We start from the raw sequence: 20621 nt of genomic DNA on the forward strand, positions 1-20621 counted from the left end.
TTAAACCCACTTCTATGGGCACCTGTAGTTTCCTTGGTCATGATATGCTCACTTGTTCCAGCTGAAAACTGATGTCATGATGTGATAAGTACTTAAGAAAGGATCAGTGCAATTCTCTGATAATCTCAGGAAAAGTTCCTCCTTTATGTGAATGTCAGAGGACATAAACTAGTACCACAACAAAGAAAACCAAGTTTTCCTCGTTTTAATAGCTTCTACAAAAGTAGTATTAAAATGTGGAGACAAACTTTTTAGAGAAAAACAAAACAGGTTGGGGGCACCTGGCAACCTCAGTCAGGAGAGCATGTTAACTCGATCTAAGGATCTTGAGTTCAAACCCCGTAGAGTCTACTTCAAAAAAACAAAACCCTAACAGAACAGGTGGTTTTATTAGTGTTTCTTTGAAAACACTTTTGCTCTTCTATAGAAATAAGATGTCTCTCCATTAAGCTAGCAAAGATACCCTGTAAAAACTCATAACCCACTGCTGCGCTTTTCTATTTCTTGGGCATTCTGCTATATACTGATGTAGTAAAATAACTTCCAAACCTAAATTCACCTTTAAAGCATTAACTAAGTACATGCCTATCCCCATCCTCTCTCACTCTCCACCACTTGCCAAAACCAAAAAGCTTTAACAACAATCAGTAATGCTTAATCTAACCACATCCATCTTCTTTAAAAGGATATTACCCTTTAAAGCATCAAAGGTGCTTGAGAAGCAGCTTGTAACAAAGCAACTTTTAAAATAGAGGACTTTTCCGGGACACCTGGGTGGCTCAGTCAGTTAAGTGTCCGATTTCGGCTCTGGTCATGAACTCACGGTTCATGAGTTCGAGCCACACGTTGGGCTCTGTGCTGACAGTGTGGAACCTGAAGCCTGCTTCGAGTTCTGTGTCTCCCACTCTCTCTGCTCCTCCCCTACTTGCGCTCAGAAATGAACAATAACAACAACAAACAGAGGACTCTTTCAGGCACCTAGATAGCTCAATTGGTTGAGTGTCCAACTTTGGCTCAGGTCATGATCCCACAGTTCAGCTCCACATCGGGCTTGCTGTCAGCACAGAACCTGCTTCAGATCCTTCGCCCTCTCCTACACTCTCTCAAAAATAATTGAACACTTAAAAAATAAATAATATGGGACTCTTTCAAACTTGGAAGTAACATTTATACCGTTACTGTTTCCTATGTAAGAAATGGTACTTAGACTATACAAAATTAAGTACTTTTTAAAAATGTTTTATTTATTTCTGAGAGACAGAGAGAGACAGTGTGAGCAGAGGAGGGTCAGGGAGAGAGGGAGACACAGAATCTGAAGCAGGCTCCAGGCTCTGAGCTAGCTGCCAGCACAGAGGCCAACGCGGGGCTCAAACCCACGAACCGTGAGATCATGACCTGAGCCGAAGTCGGATGCTTAACCAACTGAGCCACCCAGGTGCCCCAAATAAGTACTTTCACTAAACAAAATTATGGCTAAGAAAAGTTACATATGATCAAAAGCCAAAAGATTAACCTATACTTATCATGTGTGACTTGACTTGATATTTCATAATCCTGTAAGGTCAATCATTAGTGAAGCTGAACAACCCTATACAGAGAATTTAATCATTTGCTCCCATTAAATAAATAAAAAGAGGGTACAAAGCACTAACAGGTAAGAAGAGATAACTTTTCAAATTTTTATTTTGATGCATAGCATGAGAAATGAACTTTTAAATCAACTGAATTTTATGGAAAATGAAACAGCAAATAAATTAGACCCATGTTAAAATAGAAGGTCAGTTAAATGTCCAAACTTAAGGATATAAGAGCCACAGATAAACTTCGATTCCACAGTCTTCTTTAAGAGGTCGAAGTCTTTCAAACACAACTTTGCTATGAACTACCTGGTCCAGAGCGCAATAGCACATGGGAATGTTTAACAGGGGTGGTGATCAGGGACACGTTTCCTGCAAGGATTATAAAACAAACACTTAAGAAAAAGGCAACGGTAAAGATGAAAAGCATGACTGGAACCAAAGGTTTACAGCAAATACAAACACAGCTAGAATCCTAATTTTATTAAAACCATTATAACCAGTTGTCCATAACAAGGATGTTGTTTCTACCTCATAAATAACATTCCTCAATTATTACTGTATTTGTAAGATGACATTATAAATTTGTGGAACATGAAGACCTGTAGGTATTTAGCAATTCTCAATTTCTCATCCCAACATCCTACTTAACAAATACATATTTTCCATTCAAAGGTTAGTACATGTTTTCAGCAAATGTGTTAAGGAATTCCTACTTAATTAGTCAAAGACAAAGACAGATACTCTTAAGCAGAAGTTGTAGAATGACAAGGCTTTGGGGCCTCTAGATGAAAATTCTCTGGATTGCTATTCTAAATGAATGAAAAGAAATGCTGGGAAATTCAGTAATGTATGTCAACAGTGCCTGCCTTTTTTTTTTTTTTTTAAATGTTTTATTTATTTCTAGGAGAGAGAGAGAGACAGCGTGAGCAGGGGAGGGTCAGAGAGAGAGGGAGAGACAGACTGAAACAGGCTCCAAGCTCTGAGCTGGCAGTCAGCACAGAGCCCGACGCGGGGCTCGAACCCACGAACCGCGAGATCATGACCTAAGCGAAAGTCGGACACTTAACCGACTAAGCCACCCAGGCGCCCCAACAGTGCCTTTCATATACATCTTAGATGCTACACTTTTTATTCTCTGGCAAGAAAATAATAAATCTCTCAGGAAGGAGGCATGGCAGAGGTACTACAGAGTTTTACCTGCTGCCTGTGTAAGCCTTGCTTCTAGAGATGAGCATAGCAATCATTCCAGAGAAGCGGAACAAGTGTAACAACACTGAAAGAGTATACTGGGACCATGTAAGGGGAAAAATCTTTCAACCTTGGAAGCTTATGGAAGTAGGACTAAAGGATGCTAAAAGTCACTACAGAAAGTTATCAAGCAAACTGTCAGAGGGGAACTGCTCTGGAAGGGAACAAGAGTCCCCTGGTAAACAATGCGTGTGAAGAGTCGCCGGTCCAGTATGTTTGGGAAGGCTGAGTTAAACAAAATTATTCATGTTTCTTCCCTGCAATTACTGAGAACGTCTACTAAACTTAACAGACACTTAAACCACTAAAACAGTATGTACTATAGCATGTATGTACGTATGTATTACAACATGTATTACTAATACGGTTGAGGGTGTCAAGTCATTTTAAGACTTCTGAGGACAGGTGTGATTATGTGACCTGTAAAGAAAACTTCACAGACCAGTTTCCTTTTGCTATCATTCTGCTATCAGCAGAAAACAGAACTGCACAACCATCTCTGCTGACCCACCTTCCAAGAAAACTTTCAATTTCTCCTTTCCTCAGCAAGTTTCCATTTCAGAATGACCGCTCATTTCCCTACCATAGAGAATCTTTAGATTTTTCAGCCCAGTCCTGCTTCCACTACACCACAGATTTAAATACTATTTCCTCTTTTCTTTCCACATCCAAATCACTACTTTCTATTCCTTTCTTCTTCTAATGGTAATGGGACACAATAGAAGAAAGCCACGGAAGTGGGTGCTGCACAAGGAAATTCCTTGTACTCAGTCCATTTTAAGGTGCAATCTCCTAAGGATGTTCCTATTTCCCTCCTGTTCCCAGGGACGAACTCCCCGTGCTTCCAACTAAAACCAGCAGCCCCCTTTCGTTCTCCCACTCCTTCTCACAGCTACTCAGTGGGCTATACTCCCTCCTTCAGCATCCATCCCCACTACGAGATCACTCCACGTAGCACTGAATGTTCACAGTAAAGACCCAAACGTCCTCTAGCTACCATTCACAAGACACTCAGAGAAGAGAAATTCTTATTTTTCCCAACAAAAACTTTGGATTGGATTATCCTTCATTCCCTTTCCTTATACCTTATATCCAGCCCATAATCAAAGTCTGTGGGCTCTACCTTCAAAATTTATGATCAGTATCTCCTGACCACCCTCACCTCTATCTCCTGGTGCAAGCCACCATGCCCTCTCAATGTTCATGAACCACCACTTTAACATGTAAGGAACTCTGCATATCATGTACTTAAGACTACCTATATGAAAAAGTGTACCCAGAATAGAAGAGTCATGACTACGTATTTTAAATAATGTGCACAATACTTTTAGTTAGGGAGAAATGGCTCTATCAACTACAATTACCAACTACATGCAATTATCTATTTTTTGCTTCTGTGTTAATTTTCTTCTAAGAGGGGTGCCTGGTGGCTAAATGGTTGAGCATTCAACTCTTGACTTTGGTTCACGTAATGATCTCATGGATAATGGGATCAAGCCCCACCCTGGGCTGTACCCTGATAGTGCAAAGCCTGCTTAGGATTCTCTCTCTCCCTTTCTCTCTGCCCCTCCTTCACAAGAGCACGCTCTAAGTAAACATTAAAAAATAATAGTAATAATTTAAAAAAATAATTTTTCCTAAGAAATGTTTGTTAAAGTGCCACAATACCTTGGTGCTGCTTTGATAATGTTGTCCACACGCAGAATCACCTCTGCTGCTTCAGCTGCACTCAAAAGAACCTGTCGCTTTACTTGGAAACTTTCTGTTATACCCAGTACTGCCATGTCTCCAACGGTACCTTCCTTCATATCTGAAAAAAGACAAAGTATTTACTAAGTAAACAACCAGAGTTTTAACTAAATTATCAAAGTATCTCTAATGACTTACAACAAATATAATAAGTCCGGTTATAAAAATGAGATCACAAGACCCAACTATTCAATTTAATTAAAGCAGTCTATTAGCCTATCACTCAAAGCCTTTTAGAAAATTACAAGGTCAACTACTTATCATCTGTATTAATGGAAGACAACTAGGTCAAATGGAAAATGAATATAGAACACTCACTTTTTCTTATTTTTTAAGTTTATTCATTTATTTTGAGACAGAGAGCAAGCTGGGGAAGGGCAGAGAGAAAGGGACAAAGAATCCCAAGCAGGCTCCATACCGTCAGTGAAGAGCCCGACATGGGGATTGAACTCACAACCTGCAAGTTTATGACCTAAACTGAAACCAAGAGTCCACACTTAACTGACTGGACCACCCAGGTGCCCCTCAATCACCTATCTTTACCTATGTACATATATATACATGTGTATGCTTATGTACACGTATATGTAAAATTACTGCAGGGAGCACCTGGGTGGCTCAGTCAGTTAAGCCTCCAACTCCTGCTTTCAGCTCAGTTCATGATCTCATGGTTCATGGGACTGACCTCCATGCTGGGCTCTGTGCTGACAGCACAGAGCCTGCTTGGGATTCTCTCTCTCTCTCTCTCTCTCTCTCTCTCTCAAAATAAGTAATTGTAAAAATAAAAATACAATTACTACAGAAAATGTGCTTGTCCCTCATTACCGTGGATTTTTTTTTAAAGATTTAAGTTTTAGAAGTAATCTCTGCACCTAATGTGGGGCTCAAACTCACAACCCCGAGATAAGAGAGTCGCATGCTCTACCAACTGAGCCAGCGAGGTGTCCCCACCATGGATTCCTAAAACTGGAAGAGAATTCAGAAGTCATCTATTTTTCTTCTTGTGAAAATCCCTACTTCACTTTCTAACAATTTTCATTACCTCTCTTCTGCCAGGATTATCTCCCTCCTACTCTTTCTGTTTTGGACAGTTTATTGGGAAATTTTTCAATTTGAATTAAAATCTTTCCTTTTGGCCACTTTTATCTATGTATCAAAGAGGTACACTCAAGAATGTTTCATAATGAGTTTCCTGGGAGATTAGAATTTAATGCTGATTATACTGTAAGAAATTTAATACAGTTTACACTTATTTAAAAGTATTAGTATTGTTTATGTATTTCAATCGCACAGTCATCACATGATAAACTAGTTACAACTCTTCTAATTAGTTTTAAACCTTTTACGGAGTAACAGTTCTGGCAGTGTTGAGAATGGGAAATTAAAACATTTTCCTAAAACATGAAGCAGTTACAGAGGCAAGGGCCGCAGGAATCTTTTCTATGGTTGTTATGAGAATTCATTTAAAAGGGAAAAAAACACGAAGAGTAACTTGGTAAAGATGCTCTTAATTACTACAAGGTTTCAAGTGATTTCTTACCCAGTCCAGCCGTTGTATTGCCTTCACTATGGGCAGCTCGGAGCTGCGCCACCAGATCTGCACTGTCATAGCCTGCATTATCCGCAATGATGGTTGGCAACTGGAAGGTGAGAAAAACAAATAGTAACTATTCTATAAAAAAAAAAAAAATGTACCTAAGTAGGACAGCTTCTTAAAATTATACATTTAGAAACAATGTAAAAGTGTTCCTTTTAATTATACTGTACATAGAAAAGATAACTCCAGAATCAAATTTAAGTGATGTGAACCAGCTTTCTTAATGCCAAAAAAGCAAACATGTCCAAGATAGAAAAATGTATTCATTTAAGAAACCATCAATACTCACAAAACAGAGTTCAGATCTCTTTACCAACTTACCATTCTCAGTGCTTTAGCGAAAGACTCCATTGCAACAGCTTCTTTGCCTGGTGTTCTACTGGCAAGCTGTGTCACAGCATGAGCCATCAGCATCTCAGAACAGCCTGCCGAGCAAAACGAAATTCCAATAAAATATCTGTTTTATCTCCAAGACACTGAATTACTCATTTCCCTTAAGATACATCAAACATTTGAAGATTAAATGCAAAAGCACTATATACAAACTTTCTAAAGACCATTAAAGCCAAAACCATTACTATACTTTAATAAAACATGTTCAATATTTTTAAAATGCTTACCTCCTCCATAAACTGTTCTAGAATCCTTCACAGTTTGGGCAAGAACACAAAGAGCATCATGCAAAGATCTTTCTGCTTCATCTAAAATTTGTTGAGTGGCACCACGCAGAACAATGGTGCAAGCTTCACCTAAAGTTAAAAGATAAAAGATTCTTAGGTCACCGTGAACACTTAGCTATAAAAAGTAAGAGTCTGCCTTCTAGTATTTATTTAGATATTGGTTATAATTATCCTTTGGTTTTAAAAGCAGACATGGCCTCTGCTACTGTACATTCCTTTTGCTAATAATCCATGTTCACAATAGTTCTAAGGTACCTAGAAAACAATCATGTTGAATATACTGTTCACAAAGGCAAGATTAAGATGAAGCTGACCTCAAAAGAAACTGAAACTAATATACATCATGCTTCTTAAAAATTAAGACACATCATGTTCTCATATAGTAACTATTTCTTTAAACTTCAACAGAGACTATCAAAGATTTAGGAACCTAAATCAGAATCTATAAAATCACTCACCAAGTGCTACCCCAGAAAAGTGGATGAGTTTATCTTCTCCAATCATGACTTCCTCAATAAGCTTGCAACTTCCAAGCTTCACTAGTTCTGGGTGGTCAAAGGTAGAGGCAATTTCACCACCTATGAACATACGTACACATTAATTAATTAAATACACAGCACATTTAAAAATTTGTTTTCCAAGAAGAACTAATGAACTGACATTTTTAATAAGTGGACTGCTTACTATATGCCAAACACTTTGAAGCACTTCATATAAACTAATTATTTAATCTTTACAACTCTCACCCCATGAATGATATTCTTATTATCTGACACGGAAATAATAAAATTGAGGCAGAGGTATTTAGTTTCTTGTTGAAGGTTACATAGCTCTAACAAATATGGTGAAGTGGAATTTGAATCCAAGCAGTCTCTTTAGACCTATACATGCGTAATGTAGAATACTATTTCCCAAAGGCTAAATTGGGACTTTAACATCAACTTTTGTCTGAATTTAAATTCAGATTCCCTTTTGAATCCTGTCTAGAAGACCAGTATCCTTATGATTCAATTTCCCAAAACATGAAAATATTTGACTAATTCTATTATTCAATAGATGTAGACCTTAGAAACTGCTTAAAGGAGCACCTGTTTTGTTACCTGCTAATCATCACATTAACTACAATCTCAGAAAGCCCCTGTAAAGCCTAGAAAAAGGGAAATGTACACTGAAAATTTCCCAGAGCAAACCTAATGAAGTGTCAAGAAATTTTTATTTCTACGTCTTATTTCTATTCCTATTTTCCCTCCATCTTCCATGGTGTAAACTGAAAGGTTTGACCATTTTTTTTTTCCTGGTTCTTAATTAGGCCAGGAAAAAGTTAAGCCTCCATTTTTAAAATCCTTTTCTCTAGTTCATTACTCTCTTCTAATAAAATGGATTCCCTCTACCATCAACCAACTATTTTCTTCCTACTTTCTTACTGTAACTCTGAATAACTGATGCTTTATATCTATTTTACAAAGAAATTTATAAGGACTCTGGGTCCTTTTTACACTGTACAGCTGAAGTTATTTTAACTTTTGATTAGCCAATTCCTGAGACTGCTTTGTGTTCTAGATGTAAGACACAATGGATTTGGGACATCACACCTCCAAAATTAGACTGATTTGGCTTATGAGAATTTTCATTTATCTTAATTCATTCGCTTCTGTATACAGGCTTAGGAAAAATACATATGTATATACTTGACATTTATGAGAACCAATTTCACACATCTTGACAAGTAAGCTAAAGATAGGAGGCACCAACAGGGCCAGATCAACTTCACAGCTGGGTGTGCTTGGTGCAATGAATTTTCTTCTGAGTATATGTGGCAATTTCATGTATCAAGTCCTTAGGACTTGGAGATCAACTTCTCCCACGAACATGCTATCATTCACATTTACTTCTTCCACTGTATCTTTAATTTTGTTATCTTAAAGGAGGAATTACACCTGAAGTTTTATTACCTTAAGCATCAAGTATGTAATGGCTCTTAAAGAAATTTAATTAAAGTAAACCTATTTCAAAGTAATTAATGAAAGAATAAACCCATTTCAAAGTAGTTCTGAAAGAAACAAGTCTCTTTTTAAGTCAGAAGAAAACCACACTTCTCAAAAGATTAAAAATGGCTTAAGAAGCTACTGTGATGAAACCAATTCTACCCTCTCCAATAGTTAGTATACTTTTATTTCTAACACTCATGGCACTTGAAAATTCGACTTTCCTAGTGCCTTTACATCTCAAATCCCTCCCCTTAAATTTTCATTGCCAGATCCCAAACCACCTTTCCAACATAATCATTTCTTTTCAAGGGCCTAAAAATTAGAGCATATAGGCTGCTATACTTAGTCTTTCAAGGGCTACTTAGAGGTTACTTTAAAAACTATTACCCTAATATAAACAAATTACACTGTGTCATTCTGATGTAGACATTATCTTACTCATGAATGTATTTTTATTCTGCACAACTGGGATTATGAAACTCATATCTCTACCAAAGGGTATTAGCATTTACGAATTCTTCATTATTCGTTACTGAACTGTTTCACTTATTTCAACATTGATTACTTCCACAAATTTAAAAGAATTAAAAAAATGTGTAAGCACTTGACCCATTCTCTGACATATAGTTAAGTGTTCAGTAAAGGTTACGAGTGTAACTTACTACCAAGTGGTAGTAGACTATCCAGCATTAAAAATAAACTAGACAAACCCTAACACTCCTTTTTTAAGCTTTATTTTCTTTAGATATAGAACAAAGGTCCTGTGGGTTTGTGAGGAAAGATCTAGTATCTTCAAACAATAAAACAAAAACAGGGATGGCAAACCTGGCATATAATTTGGCGTACTAAGACAACATAAAGATGTCAAAAGGCTATAAATCAGATTTCAGAGTAATGGTTTATTTTCTAAGTATTTCTTTGTACTCTCAGCAAGAAGTTCCATACATTAACATTTAATCCAAGAGTGATTAGTGTTGGTTAGAAATTAATGCCTTTTTCCCATACCTGTGACAAGAGCTAAGCGTTCCACACCTGCAAAATCTGCATGTTCAATAGCCATAACACCAGCAGCACCAAAGAGCTGTTCAGGATAATTATAAATTAACTGCCTATAAATAAAAATATTGTTCAAAATTGTTATTTCACAAGTCTAAAATATAACAGACTAAAAAACATGGAACCATTTTTACCAATACAAATTAGAAAATACCATATCTTCCATATACAGTAATTTATAAATTACAAAACTTAGTGCATCCATGCTAGTACTGAAAACAGGTATTTATTTTATATTGCTAACTAATAGGATAAACTAGACCCATAATTCTGAAAAGCAATGTAGCAAAAATGCATCAAAAATCATGTCAGGGGTGCCTAGGTGGCTCAGTCGGTCAGGCATCTGACTTCGGCTCAGGTCACAATCTCACGGGTCTTGAGTTCGAGCCACGCGACGGGCTGTGTGCTGACAGCTCAGCGCCTGGAGCCTGGTTAGAATTCTGTGTCTCCCTCTTTCTCTACCTCTACCCTGCTCATGCTCTGTCTCTAATAAATAAATAAGCGTTAAAAAGATTTTAATGATAATATTTATAAAAAATTTTATAGAAAAGCAAAACCTGCCAATGACCTCAATGTTCACTCTGGGAGTGTGTTTGTGCAGATCACACTTTATCAGTTACGAAAACTTTGTAATTTAAAAAGGAAGGTCAGACCTTACATTCTGTTCCTTCTTTATACATTTCTATTTTCCAAAATGAGATATTTTTTTTAAGTTTACTTATTTTGAAAGAAAGAGTGTACACAAGCAGAGTAGAGGCAGAGAGGGGAGAATCCCAAGCAGTCTCCATGCTGTCAACGCAGAGCACAACGTGGGGCTCAAATTCACAACATGTGAGATCATAACTAGACCTGAAACCAAGAGCCAGGCACTTAACCAACTGATTTACCCAGGCATCCCAATGAAATATTTTTGTAACAGAAGTATAACAAAGACATGTTTAAAAGTTTGAAACTTAAAAAAAAAAAAAAGGCTAAAACACTAAAAAAAAAAATTAGTAAAAAGCAATGTCAGACAAAATGCATCTTCTCAGATTCAAGATCACACAGAAGTTTACATAACTTCTTCAAAAACCCATAAGGGCATCTGGGTGGCTCAGTCAGTTAAGCGTGTGAGTCTCCATTTGGGCCCAAGTCATGATCTCACGTTTGTGAGATAGAGCCCACATGGGGCTCTGTGCTGGTGGCATGGAGTCTGGTTGGGATTTTCTCTCTGCGCCTCCCTGCACACGCTCTCACAGTATAAACAAACATTAAAACAAACAAAAACAGCTCACAAACACTTGGCCTAGAACAATCACTTTTCATCAACTATTAACTGTCAAAGTTAACCAAAGTTAACTGACAGAACCAAGTTGTTCCTCTTGGCATTTTCACCATTTAAAACAATCCAAGGGAGCCAACCTGAGGGAAAATTAGACACATTAGAGGCCCTGAGGTGGACATGAGCAAACTGAATTCAAAGCAGTGGTTTCAGGGCCCCTGAACCTGGAAAGGGAATAGAGGGCATCTTGCCAAAAGTCCAGTCCAGAGTTCTTGCCTCTAGGCCTCACCATGAAATGGCACTCACTACTATTGGATCCTAGATGTGAGGGCCCCAAAGGTGGCAGCTGGCCTGAGAGGCAGGGAGGCAAGCTGTGGGGCCCAGCATGCCTGCCAGCTGGACACGGATTCCATGTTATGCTGCTGTAGACCACTGGAGTGGATACCGTCGTTTCCAGTGGTCACTTTTTATGGACTCTTCTAGTTTTACTGAAAAAAAATTTTTCCATTGCCTTTGTGGGGGGGGAAATCCATGAAAACACCTTAAACACTAACAATTAAGAACACATGAGAGGAGGCGTCTGAGTGACTCAGTCAAACATCCAATTCTTGATTTCAGCTCAAGTCATGATCACATGGTTCATGGATGTGAGCCCGACTTCGGGCTCTGCGGTGACAGCAGAGCCTACTTGGGAGTCTCTCTACGCCCTGTCCCTCTGCCCCTTTTCTTACTTGCGTGCTCTCTCAAAATAAACTTTGAGAAAAAAAAAAGAAAATACACAGGAAAAATGTATACATACTCTTTCATACAAATTAAAGAAAAGGGACACCTGGGTGACTCAGTCAATGGTTAAGTGTGACTCTTGACTTCGGCCCAGGTCATGATCTCACAGTTCATGAATTCAAGCCCTGCATAGGACTCTGTGCTGACAGCCAGTGTGGAGCCTGCTTGGAATTCTCCTCCTCTCTCTCTGCCCCTCCCCCACCTTATTTGTGCACAAGTGCACACTCTGTCTCAAAAATAAACTTTAGGGAGCCTGGTGGCTCAGTCGGTTAAGCATCTGACTTCAGGTCAGGTCACCCTCTCATAGTTCGTAAGTTCAAGCCCTACATCAGGCTCTGTGCTAAGAGCTCCGAGCCTGGAGCCTGCTTCGGATTCTGTGCCTCTCTCTCTCTGCCTCTCCCCTGCTAGTGCTCTCTCTTAAAAATCAACATTAAAAAGAAAAATCAAAATAAATAATTTTTAAAAACACTTAAAAAATTAAAGATAAACTTTACCTAAAACCAAAGCCCTTTAATATTTTTCATCTCAATTCTTGTTTTATTTCTTTGGTATTAGTTTTTTGCTACTTCAAACTCCAATAATTTGATATGGAATTGAACCTCTCCAATTAGGCCAAAACTCTAAAACTGTAACTGCTGAATCAAAAAACTATTGTTACTGCTAATAAAAAAAAGGTTTAATAAAGTATATTAATATAAAGCATCACCAAAATCATTAGAATACAAATGCCTTACTGTAAAATTCTACTTGGAAAAAACATCTACTTGTTCGAAATAACAATTCACCAATTCAATATTAAGTATTTCCATAAGCCTTTGTAGACATAAATCATTTATTACATTAGTACAAATATTGTTAGCAAAGCACATACAGACCTGTTAATAAAGCAATTTATCCCATGCTTAAGAATACGTTCAACTTTCTCCTTCATTTTTTCCTTTTCTGCGTGTTCTATTTCAGCCACCTTTGCTGTAGAATCAACTCTTACCCTGGAACCAAATATCTAAAACAAAGGAAAACATGAAAACAGTATCACTTTCATTACTCTTTAAGAGTTTCAACATAAACATTTTCACATACATACACTGAAATTATTTTGAATACATTCATATATACTCTATGCTTTTTTTTTTTTTTGAGTACAATTGATTCCTAGCCTGGAATTTATAAAACAACTAAAAATTAGAATTCCAAGAAATGTAATTAACATACCTTTATTTTATCTGTATCCATACCAGTGTTCGCAATAAGAATTTTAGCATTCTCAATTCGCTTTGGTTGATTTACTCCAATTTTTTTATCCAACAGAAAGCCTACAATACAGAATATTGTATTAAATACTTCAAAGTTATATTACTAAATCTTCTTTAGATGTCTGCTTTATCAAATTACTCTTTCAAAGAACACAGGAGTCCAATTCTCCAAGCTCCTAGAACCTATAATGCATTCCATTAAAACAGTGATCATAAAAATCAATTCAACAGGTGGAAATGTAAGAGCACAACACATAAACACATTATTTTTAAGGGGCACTTGGGTGGTTCCGTCAGTTAAGCATCCAACTTCAGCTCAGGTGATAGATTCAAGCACCCCCCCCCTCGGGCTCTCTGCTGACACCTCAGAGCCTGGAACTTGCTTCAGATTCTGTGTCCCCCTCTCTCGCACTCTCACTCAAAAATAAACATTAAAAAAAATCAAAAAGAAAAAAGAACACAGTATTTTGAAACTTTTGTTCCACGTATATACAAAATATGCAGATATGGATTACAACACAATGCTAATAAATCCACTTTCATTTAAAACCAACACAACAGGGGTGCCTGGGTGGCTCAGTCGGTTAAGCGTCCGACTCTCACAGTTCATGGGCTCAAGCCCCGCGTAGGGCTCTGTGCTGACATCTAGCTCAGAGCCTGGAGCCTGTTGCAGATTCTGTATCTCCCTCTCTGACCCTCCCCTGCTCACGCTGTCTCTCTCTCTCTCTCTCAGAAATAAACATTAAAAATAAAATTAAATTAAAAAATTAAAATAAATAAAACGAACACAACAGAAAAACTGAGGAATTCAGAAAAACAAGATATTGCTAGAGATTACTAAACTTTTTGAAGCACTGAAGCTGGTAAGAGAATGAAAAAGTCGTGTACAATGGAGTCAGGCAAACCTGCCCCCAATCATGCCCATGCTGCTTACAGGCTATGTACACAATCTTGAACAAATTAATCAACCTTAGCTTGTCATCTGTAAAACAAGAGTATCACCAGTGACACAGATGCTAGTTTCCAGTCTATGGGCCTGATGATTTGGAACTCTTTCTCCAAGCTTCTTTTAGAAGCATATATAATTTTTATTTTTTTAAGCTATTTTCATCTTGGGTTTTCTTCCCTATTAAGATGAGCCTAATTCTCAATCACTGGGTCAACATCACGAGGGATGAGATCTTAACCAAACTTCTTATTAGAATGCTTGGCACAGAACATTCAAGAATGTAGCGTTCAAGAACGGTGGCTATCTTTGGTTTCATTATCCTCACCTACCACTAGCCTCTTCTAGAAATGCTACACAGTCCTTACATACAAATTCAACCCCGAGTATTTTCAGGATTGTTACTCTCTTGAAATACAGACAAATAACATACAGCAAAACCCGGAGTACAAGTCACTGGTAAAGCACAACTTGTTCTTGTTTCTCCTCTACAGAAAAGAACGCCTGCACATATGACCCCAGAAGCCATTTTGTGAAATAAATACAATATAAAGATGTTTTGAAAACTTCATACTCTAAAAACAAAATACACTGTTAGGAAATAGCAATTGCTAACACTTATCTATCATTTTGTGAAACACCAGGAACTATACTCTCAATACTTATACCAAATAAATGATAGGACTTAACACAAATCCCTCCTGGAAAAAGTACCATTTGAGAGTAGCTGACTTCCACCAAAACTGCAACTTCTTTTCATTAGAGACTACAAGTAGTTAAGTTCTCAGTATAAAGTAAAACCTAGAGATTATGAAAGAAATGCTGGGATGGGGTGAGATGAGGCACACAGCTAAGTGTAATAAATGGATTAGAATGACAAAAATGGTTATAATAGTATTTGTATTTTTAAAGATAGATTTTCTGGCTTGTAAAGTGTCACTAGTCCTGACTAGCTAAAAACAGGATTCACTATTTAGCTCTCAGCCTCTGATCAAAGCCTGTTTTCCCATATTTAACATATACATACCTTCATCTAAATAGGAATCTGCCAGACTTCCTCCTAGCTTCTTGATGACATGAATTGCCTCCAAATTACCAGAGCCTTTCAGTCTGAGAACAGCTTCTACAGCTAACTGAGTAAAGTGGTCTTTGTGATGAGTAAGCAGTTTTGAGGATAACGTTGTTCCTGCAATGTTCATTAAATCTTGACGGAACTTAACTTCATCAGAACTAAAAAAAACAGAACACTCATGACTGTTCTTAAAATGCTTCTCCAAAGATTATCCTATTTTTCTTTTCGAAATTTATCCAAATAGTTGTCAATAGATCATTTCACCCCAGTCAGGGCTCTAAGCCACAGAAAAAGAATTAGAGCTCACCACCAATAATCAAGAAATATGAAATTAAAGGTTACTAATGTGCTACCTATCTGGTAAAATACAAAAAAACAAACAAGCAAACAAAAGAACAGCAAATCCTCCAAACAAGGAAAAATAGGTATTTGCGATACAGATATTAGAAAAGAAAATTAATGTTTTCTAGAGTTACTTGTAAATAAAAAGGCCTTAAAATACACATATACCTTTGGACCCACCAATTACACTTCTTGAAACATTTTTTTGGGAAAGAAATTTATCACATTACTATAAATCTAAAAATTATCAATCAGTCAACACAGATTTCCAACTCTAGATAGGTAAATTATACCAGTCAAAAACTCAAATGCATACCCCTATTAAAACTAATACTGCAGAAAATACTGACACCTAGAAATATCCTTATTCAACAAAGTAAGAAGCTAAAAAAATCCTCTACACAATGATTCTATTTGTTTGTGTGTGTATGTGATTAAAAATGCAGAAAACTGGAAACCCAAACTACACGTGGGCTTTATCAGGGCAGGATGAGGCAACAGGGTCATGTTTGTTTATGCTTTTCACTGTTCTCCAGACTTTTAGTATGGAGCATATTTTGAAAACAATGTTAAGGGGTACCTGGGTGGCTCAGTCAGTTAATCATCTGACTCTTGATTTTGACTCATGACCGTGAGGTCATGACACTGAACCCTGAGTCAGGCTCAGCGCCAAGACTGGAACCCAGCTCGTGAGATTCTCTCTCTCAAAAATAAACTTAAAAAAAAAAAAAAAAAGTTAAACACTTAAAAACAGCATTATTTTGGTGTACCAACCCATGATCAACTGCAGAATTCAACAGAGCCTGTCTTGCTGCCTTTGTGGCTTCTCTCCAACCCGCAATGATGGTCTGTGGGTGAATCTTTTTTGCAATTAAGGATTCTGCTTCCTATTAATAAACAGCAGAAAACATTCGTCAATAGTAAAGACATAAAGGGGTGTCTGGTGGCTCAGTCAGTTAAGCATCCAACTGCTGATTTCATCATAGGTCATGATCTCCTGGTTCATGGGACTGAGCCCTACTTTGGGCTCTACTGTCAGCAGAGCCTGCTTGTGATTCTCTCTGCCTCTCCCGTTCATGCGCACATTCTCTCTCAAAACAAATAAACTTAAAAAAATAGTAAAGACTTAGTAAAGACCCAATGACTTCCAGCCCAAGAGCAAAAAAACAGTAAGAATAAAAGGTTAAAATTGCTCAGATACTCTTACCCTTAGCAATTCAGCTGCCAAGACAGTAACAGAGGTAGTGCCATCACCAACTTCATCATCTTGAACCCTTGACATATCTAGAAAAAGGAAGCTAGTTACTAGCTCATTTTTATGGGATTCTGCATTCCACATTACTTTTCCATAGCTTACCTGTTTCTCCAAACATCCCCACCACCAACCTGAATCTCACTTATCTAGGTTCCCTCACCTGACAAACTCTTTGGAAATTCTCAGTCTGAAATGTTTTATCATTAATAATTGCATGGTACCCCAGAAGCTTATATTTTAATAATGATAATTAAAAAATAGACATCAATTAATCGGAAGTACAGTTAGTCAACACAGCTTATTTAAAAACATGTTTCAAAATGTTAACAAAAACCTTATCATCCTCAAACTCACCAACTAAAACTTTAGCTGCTGGGTTGTCCACACCGATGTTTTTTAGAATAGTTGCACCATCATTGGTTACCATGAGAGAGGAGTCTCGTCCACTGCTTAACAGAATTTTATCCTGAAAGGAACATGTAGTTCAAGATATAAACACATCTGGAAGAATGCATGGGTCAATCCGTATTCTCATTTACTGTTAATGTATAAATACTCTGGATGGCTTTTCGCCAGTATCCATTCAAATTCTTCAATGCATACACTCCGTAAGCAAACCTTGGCGTCTACCCCTAAAAACACTAGAACGGGGAAACTTTAACAAGGTTGTCTCAGCAACGTGATAGCAAAAACAATGGAAACAAACTAAGTGTCGCTCAGTGTGGTAATAAATATAAAGTTTAAACATCGACACTGAAAGGAATTTTTAAAAGCAACCTACAAAAAAAAGGACACGGAAGTAGTACACGCAAGATTTACATCCAAATATAACAGTGGTTGTCACTCGGAAGGGGATCCAAGATGGTGATCCAAGGGGACTTTAGCTGTATAAGCACTTATAATTTTTAGCAAGAAGAATATATCCATGTCTTACGTGTATAAGAGTTAACTTTCCAAGGTTTAAAAAAATCTCTCAAAATTGAGTTATTAACTATTTCCACCAATGGCTCTAAAACAATATGAAAACATAAAAATTCCTTGTTTTTCTTACCATGCCCTTAGGTCCCAAGGTGCTCTTTACCAAGTCTCCAATAGCGATGGCACCAATAAAAGAGGACTGGAGTAAAGATCAGAGATTGAAAGTAAAAATCAATTTTACAATCTTAAAATTCAAAAAGTACAATCGGATCTTTAAAGGAACAGGAGAACAAGGCTTACCAGCCGAGCGGTCTCTGCTCTCTCTTCATCAGCTCCAGCCTTGAAGATGTTAACAGGTGCAAGGGAAAGGGACGCCTAAAAAGGAAAATCAACGATGAGTTTGAATACCAATATTTAACACGTATACTCAGATGCACTGAGAAAAAATACGTAGATACTAAAGATAAATTTAATATAAAGTACAGCGTGCTTTTCAAAAAAAGTGACGGTCTCCATCACTGGGATAGTCATTTACTTGAGGGAGGGAGGGATTTATGCAGACTGTACGGCAAGAAGACCTTGCTTTCGGGATCTACTAGTGCTCTGCGAGTAAAAATTCTTTACCAAAGAGACTGTTAAATATATCAAGCCTTAAGATGGCTCTAATCCACGCATAAGGCAGGTGGGGGTTGTAGGCCACTAGCTCAACAACCGCCCAGCGAACGAGGTACCGCGGCCGACTAGCCTCCATCTTCAACCTCCGGTCCCTCCAGCCCGGTCTTCTCAGGCTCCGCCCCAAAAGAGAGGGCGGAGCCTGCCGCGCCAACCCGCCCGGGACACTAGAAATTTCTTCGCTTGGGTTGAGCCCCGGGCCCTGGGTTCTGGGACTGAGAGGCCTGGTCAGCCCAAGACGCTGCCATGGGGCCCACCCCTCCCCCTACGAGGCATGGAGGGCTTCACCTGCGGGCCCGGCGCAGGCCACACGCCGCGGCCCGCGCCATGTGCGGCGGTCTCGGGTTACGGACACACGAGGAGCCCGAGGCGAAGGGAAGACAGAGGGGACAACGAGGCGGCAGAGCACGGCGGGACGCGGCGGGGCTTAGACAGGGCCAACGGGGCCAGGCTCACCATGGTTGCGAGGAGTTCGGCACACACGCTGATCCCGCACAGGTCACGCCCGAGACCAGAGGGAAGAGAAGCCGGAAATGACGGCACACGCTCTACTGCAGGGGGCGGGGCTCCGGCCAGCGCGCAGCTAGTGCCGGGCGCCGCCCGCTGGAGCAGTGAGTGGGTGCCACTTTGAGCGGAGCACCGCAGGGGGAAGGGCGGCTCTTTACACTGGAGGGCGGGGCTTCGGCTCGCGCTCCGCCCCCTGCGGAGCCGCCTGCTTGGGGCCTGGAAGGGGAGGGTCTAACATCTAGCTTGAAGCGGCGCTGATTGGAAGTAGAAACGCAGAACAAAGGGGACCTCGGGACGTAGGGGCTGTCATAGCAACGACGTTCCGGCTCGCCCGTTTAATTTTTCTTAAATTTAATCTTTAAAAGCTTGCCTAAAGTACCAGGTATACACAGTTTAAAGTGTTATATTACAAATAACGAAAAAACAATTCACCAGCCTCACCACTTCTTTCCCGGGAGGCAACCACGTTTAGCCTTTTCGGGTTTTGTTTTTTTGATTACTTACCATTATTATTAGTAAATAATATTTTTTTGCTTTTTTAACTTTAAACGTTATTTATTATTACGAGGAGGGCTTACATTCCTTCTGTTGAGTTTTAAAAAGCTGTTTTTTAATCGGACGTTGATTGTCCGGTACAGTCAACTCTCATGGAGACGTTTACTTTATCTTTGCCCTGCTTGCTCATTTTCAGGTCTTAGATTCACTCGATTTTTTTCCCCCTCTACTCCCCTCCACGGTAGAGATGACTAATATACTCCTCCCTAACGTGTTGGTAGACACCAAGATCAATCCCAAATATTTCAGTTTATTAAAAAAATATTCTACTTACTCCAAGTTGACCCCTTAGGAGCGTTAAAGTAAAATTTTTGTCCTTAAAAAAATCTATTCGTTTTTTGTCATCCACTGATAGCCTTTTCTCCTATCACTTAGCAAGCTTGTTAACATTGATAGATGTTTTCTTCAATTTTTAAGTTTTCACCTTTCAGATTTAAGAGGGTTAGGTTACATTGGGGAGGGAACCAAATCCAACCAGCCACCTGGCTTTTTTATGGCCAGAGTTAAGATTGAGTTTTACATACTTAAATGGTTGGGGTAAAAAAAATGAGTATTTCATGATACACTAAGTAAGATTATATGAAACTTATATTTTGGTGTCCATAACGCTTGGTGTAACACGGACATATCCATTTTTTAAATAATACGTATTTTTAAAGTTTATTTTTCTAGTAATCTCTACACCCAATGTGGGGCTCGAACTCACAACCCCAAAGTCAAGGGTTGCATGCTCTTCCGAGTGAACCAGCCAGGTGCCCCTACCCATTCATTTTTATACTGCACAATGTGATACAGAATTACACACTGGCAGAGTGGTTGTGACAGACTGTCTAGCCCATAAAGCCTAAAACAGTCACTATTTAATCTTTTACAGAGTTTGCTGGCCCTGGTTTACACTATGCTCAAGGTCCATCATGAAAACGGGTGTCCAGACTGCTCAAATTGTTATTTTAAATCTACCAGGAGGATTTTTTTTGAAAACTTACTCTTCTTTCAAGAAATGCACTTTAATGGGCAGATCCCAGATCATATACTGGAATGAAAATAATCACAATAATGAGAAGCTGAGATGCCCGCACAATGTTAAAAAAGGCTGTTTTTATTGTGGGCAAAATCACTTACTTGGAAATACTATGTCCTCTGGCAGGCCCAAGATTTA

The 20621-nt window shown here is 38.6% G+C and overlaps 1 protein-coding gene across 1 annotated transcript; it reads right to left on the bottom strand.

The window, feature by feature from the left end:
• Positions 1-1665: 1665 nt before the first annotated feature.
• Positions 1666-19087, bottom strand: CCT2 (chaperonin containing TCP1 subunit 2). Its single transcript, XM_077775232.1, has 16 exons — positions 18857-19087; positions 18029-18103; positions 17862-17927; positions 17165-17276; positions 16763-16839; positions 16330-16442; positions 15169-15371; positions 13155-13255; positions 12818-12945; positions 9848-9951; positions 7313-7432; positions 6795-6923; positions 6496-6599; positions 6118-6217; positions 4497-4638; positions 1666-1949 (listed from the first exon to the last, which is right to left on the bottom strand). Exons 1-16 carry the CDS (start codon positions 18857-18859, stop codon positions 1919-1921), a joined length of 1608 nt encoding a protein of 535 aa, XP_077631358.1. The 5' UTR covers positions 18860-19087; the 3' UTR covers positions 1666-1918.
• Positions 19088-20621: the final 1534 nt, after the last annotated feature.

Source organism: Crocuta crocuta, unplaced genomic scaffold (assembly GCF_008692635.1).
Source record: "Crocuta crocuta isolate KB4526 unplaced genomic scaffold, BGI_CrCroc_1.0 scaffold97, whole genome shotgun sequence".
Classification (NCBI taxonomy): Eukaryota; Metazoa; Chordata; class Mammalia; order Carnivora; family Hyaenidae; genus Crocuta; species Crocuta crocuta.

Coding starts and splice junctions, on each gene's coding strand:
- CCT2 (XM_077775232.1), bottom strand. Junction 15,372..16,329: donor AATTCTGCAGTTGATCATGG/GTTGGTACACCA, acceptor TGTTTTTTTTAG/TTCTGATGAAGTTAAGTTCC. Junction 6,924..7,312: donor CTTTTCTGGGGTAGCACTTG/GTGAGTGATTTT, acceptor TTTTAACTTTAG/GTGAAGCTTGCACCATTGTT.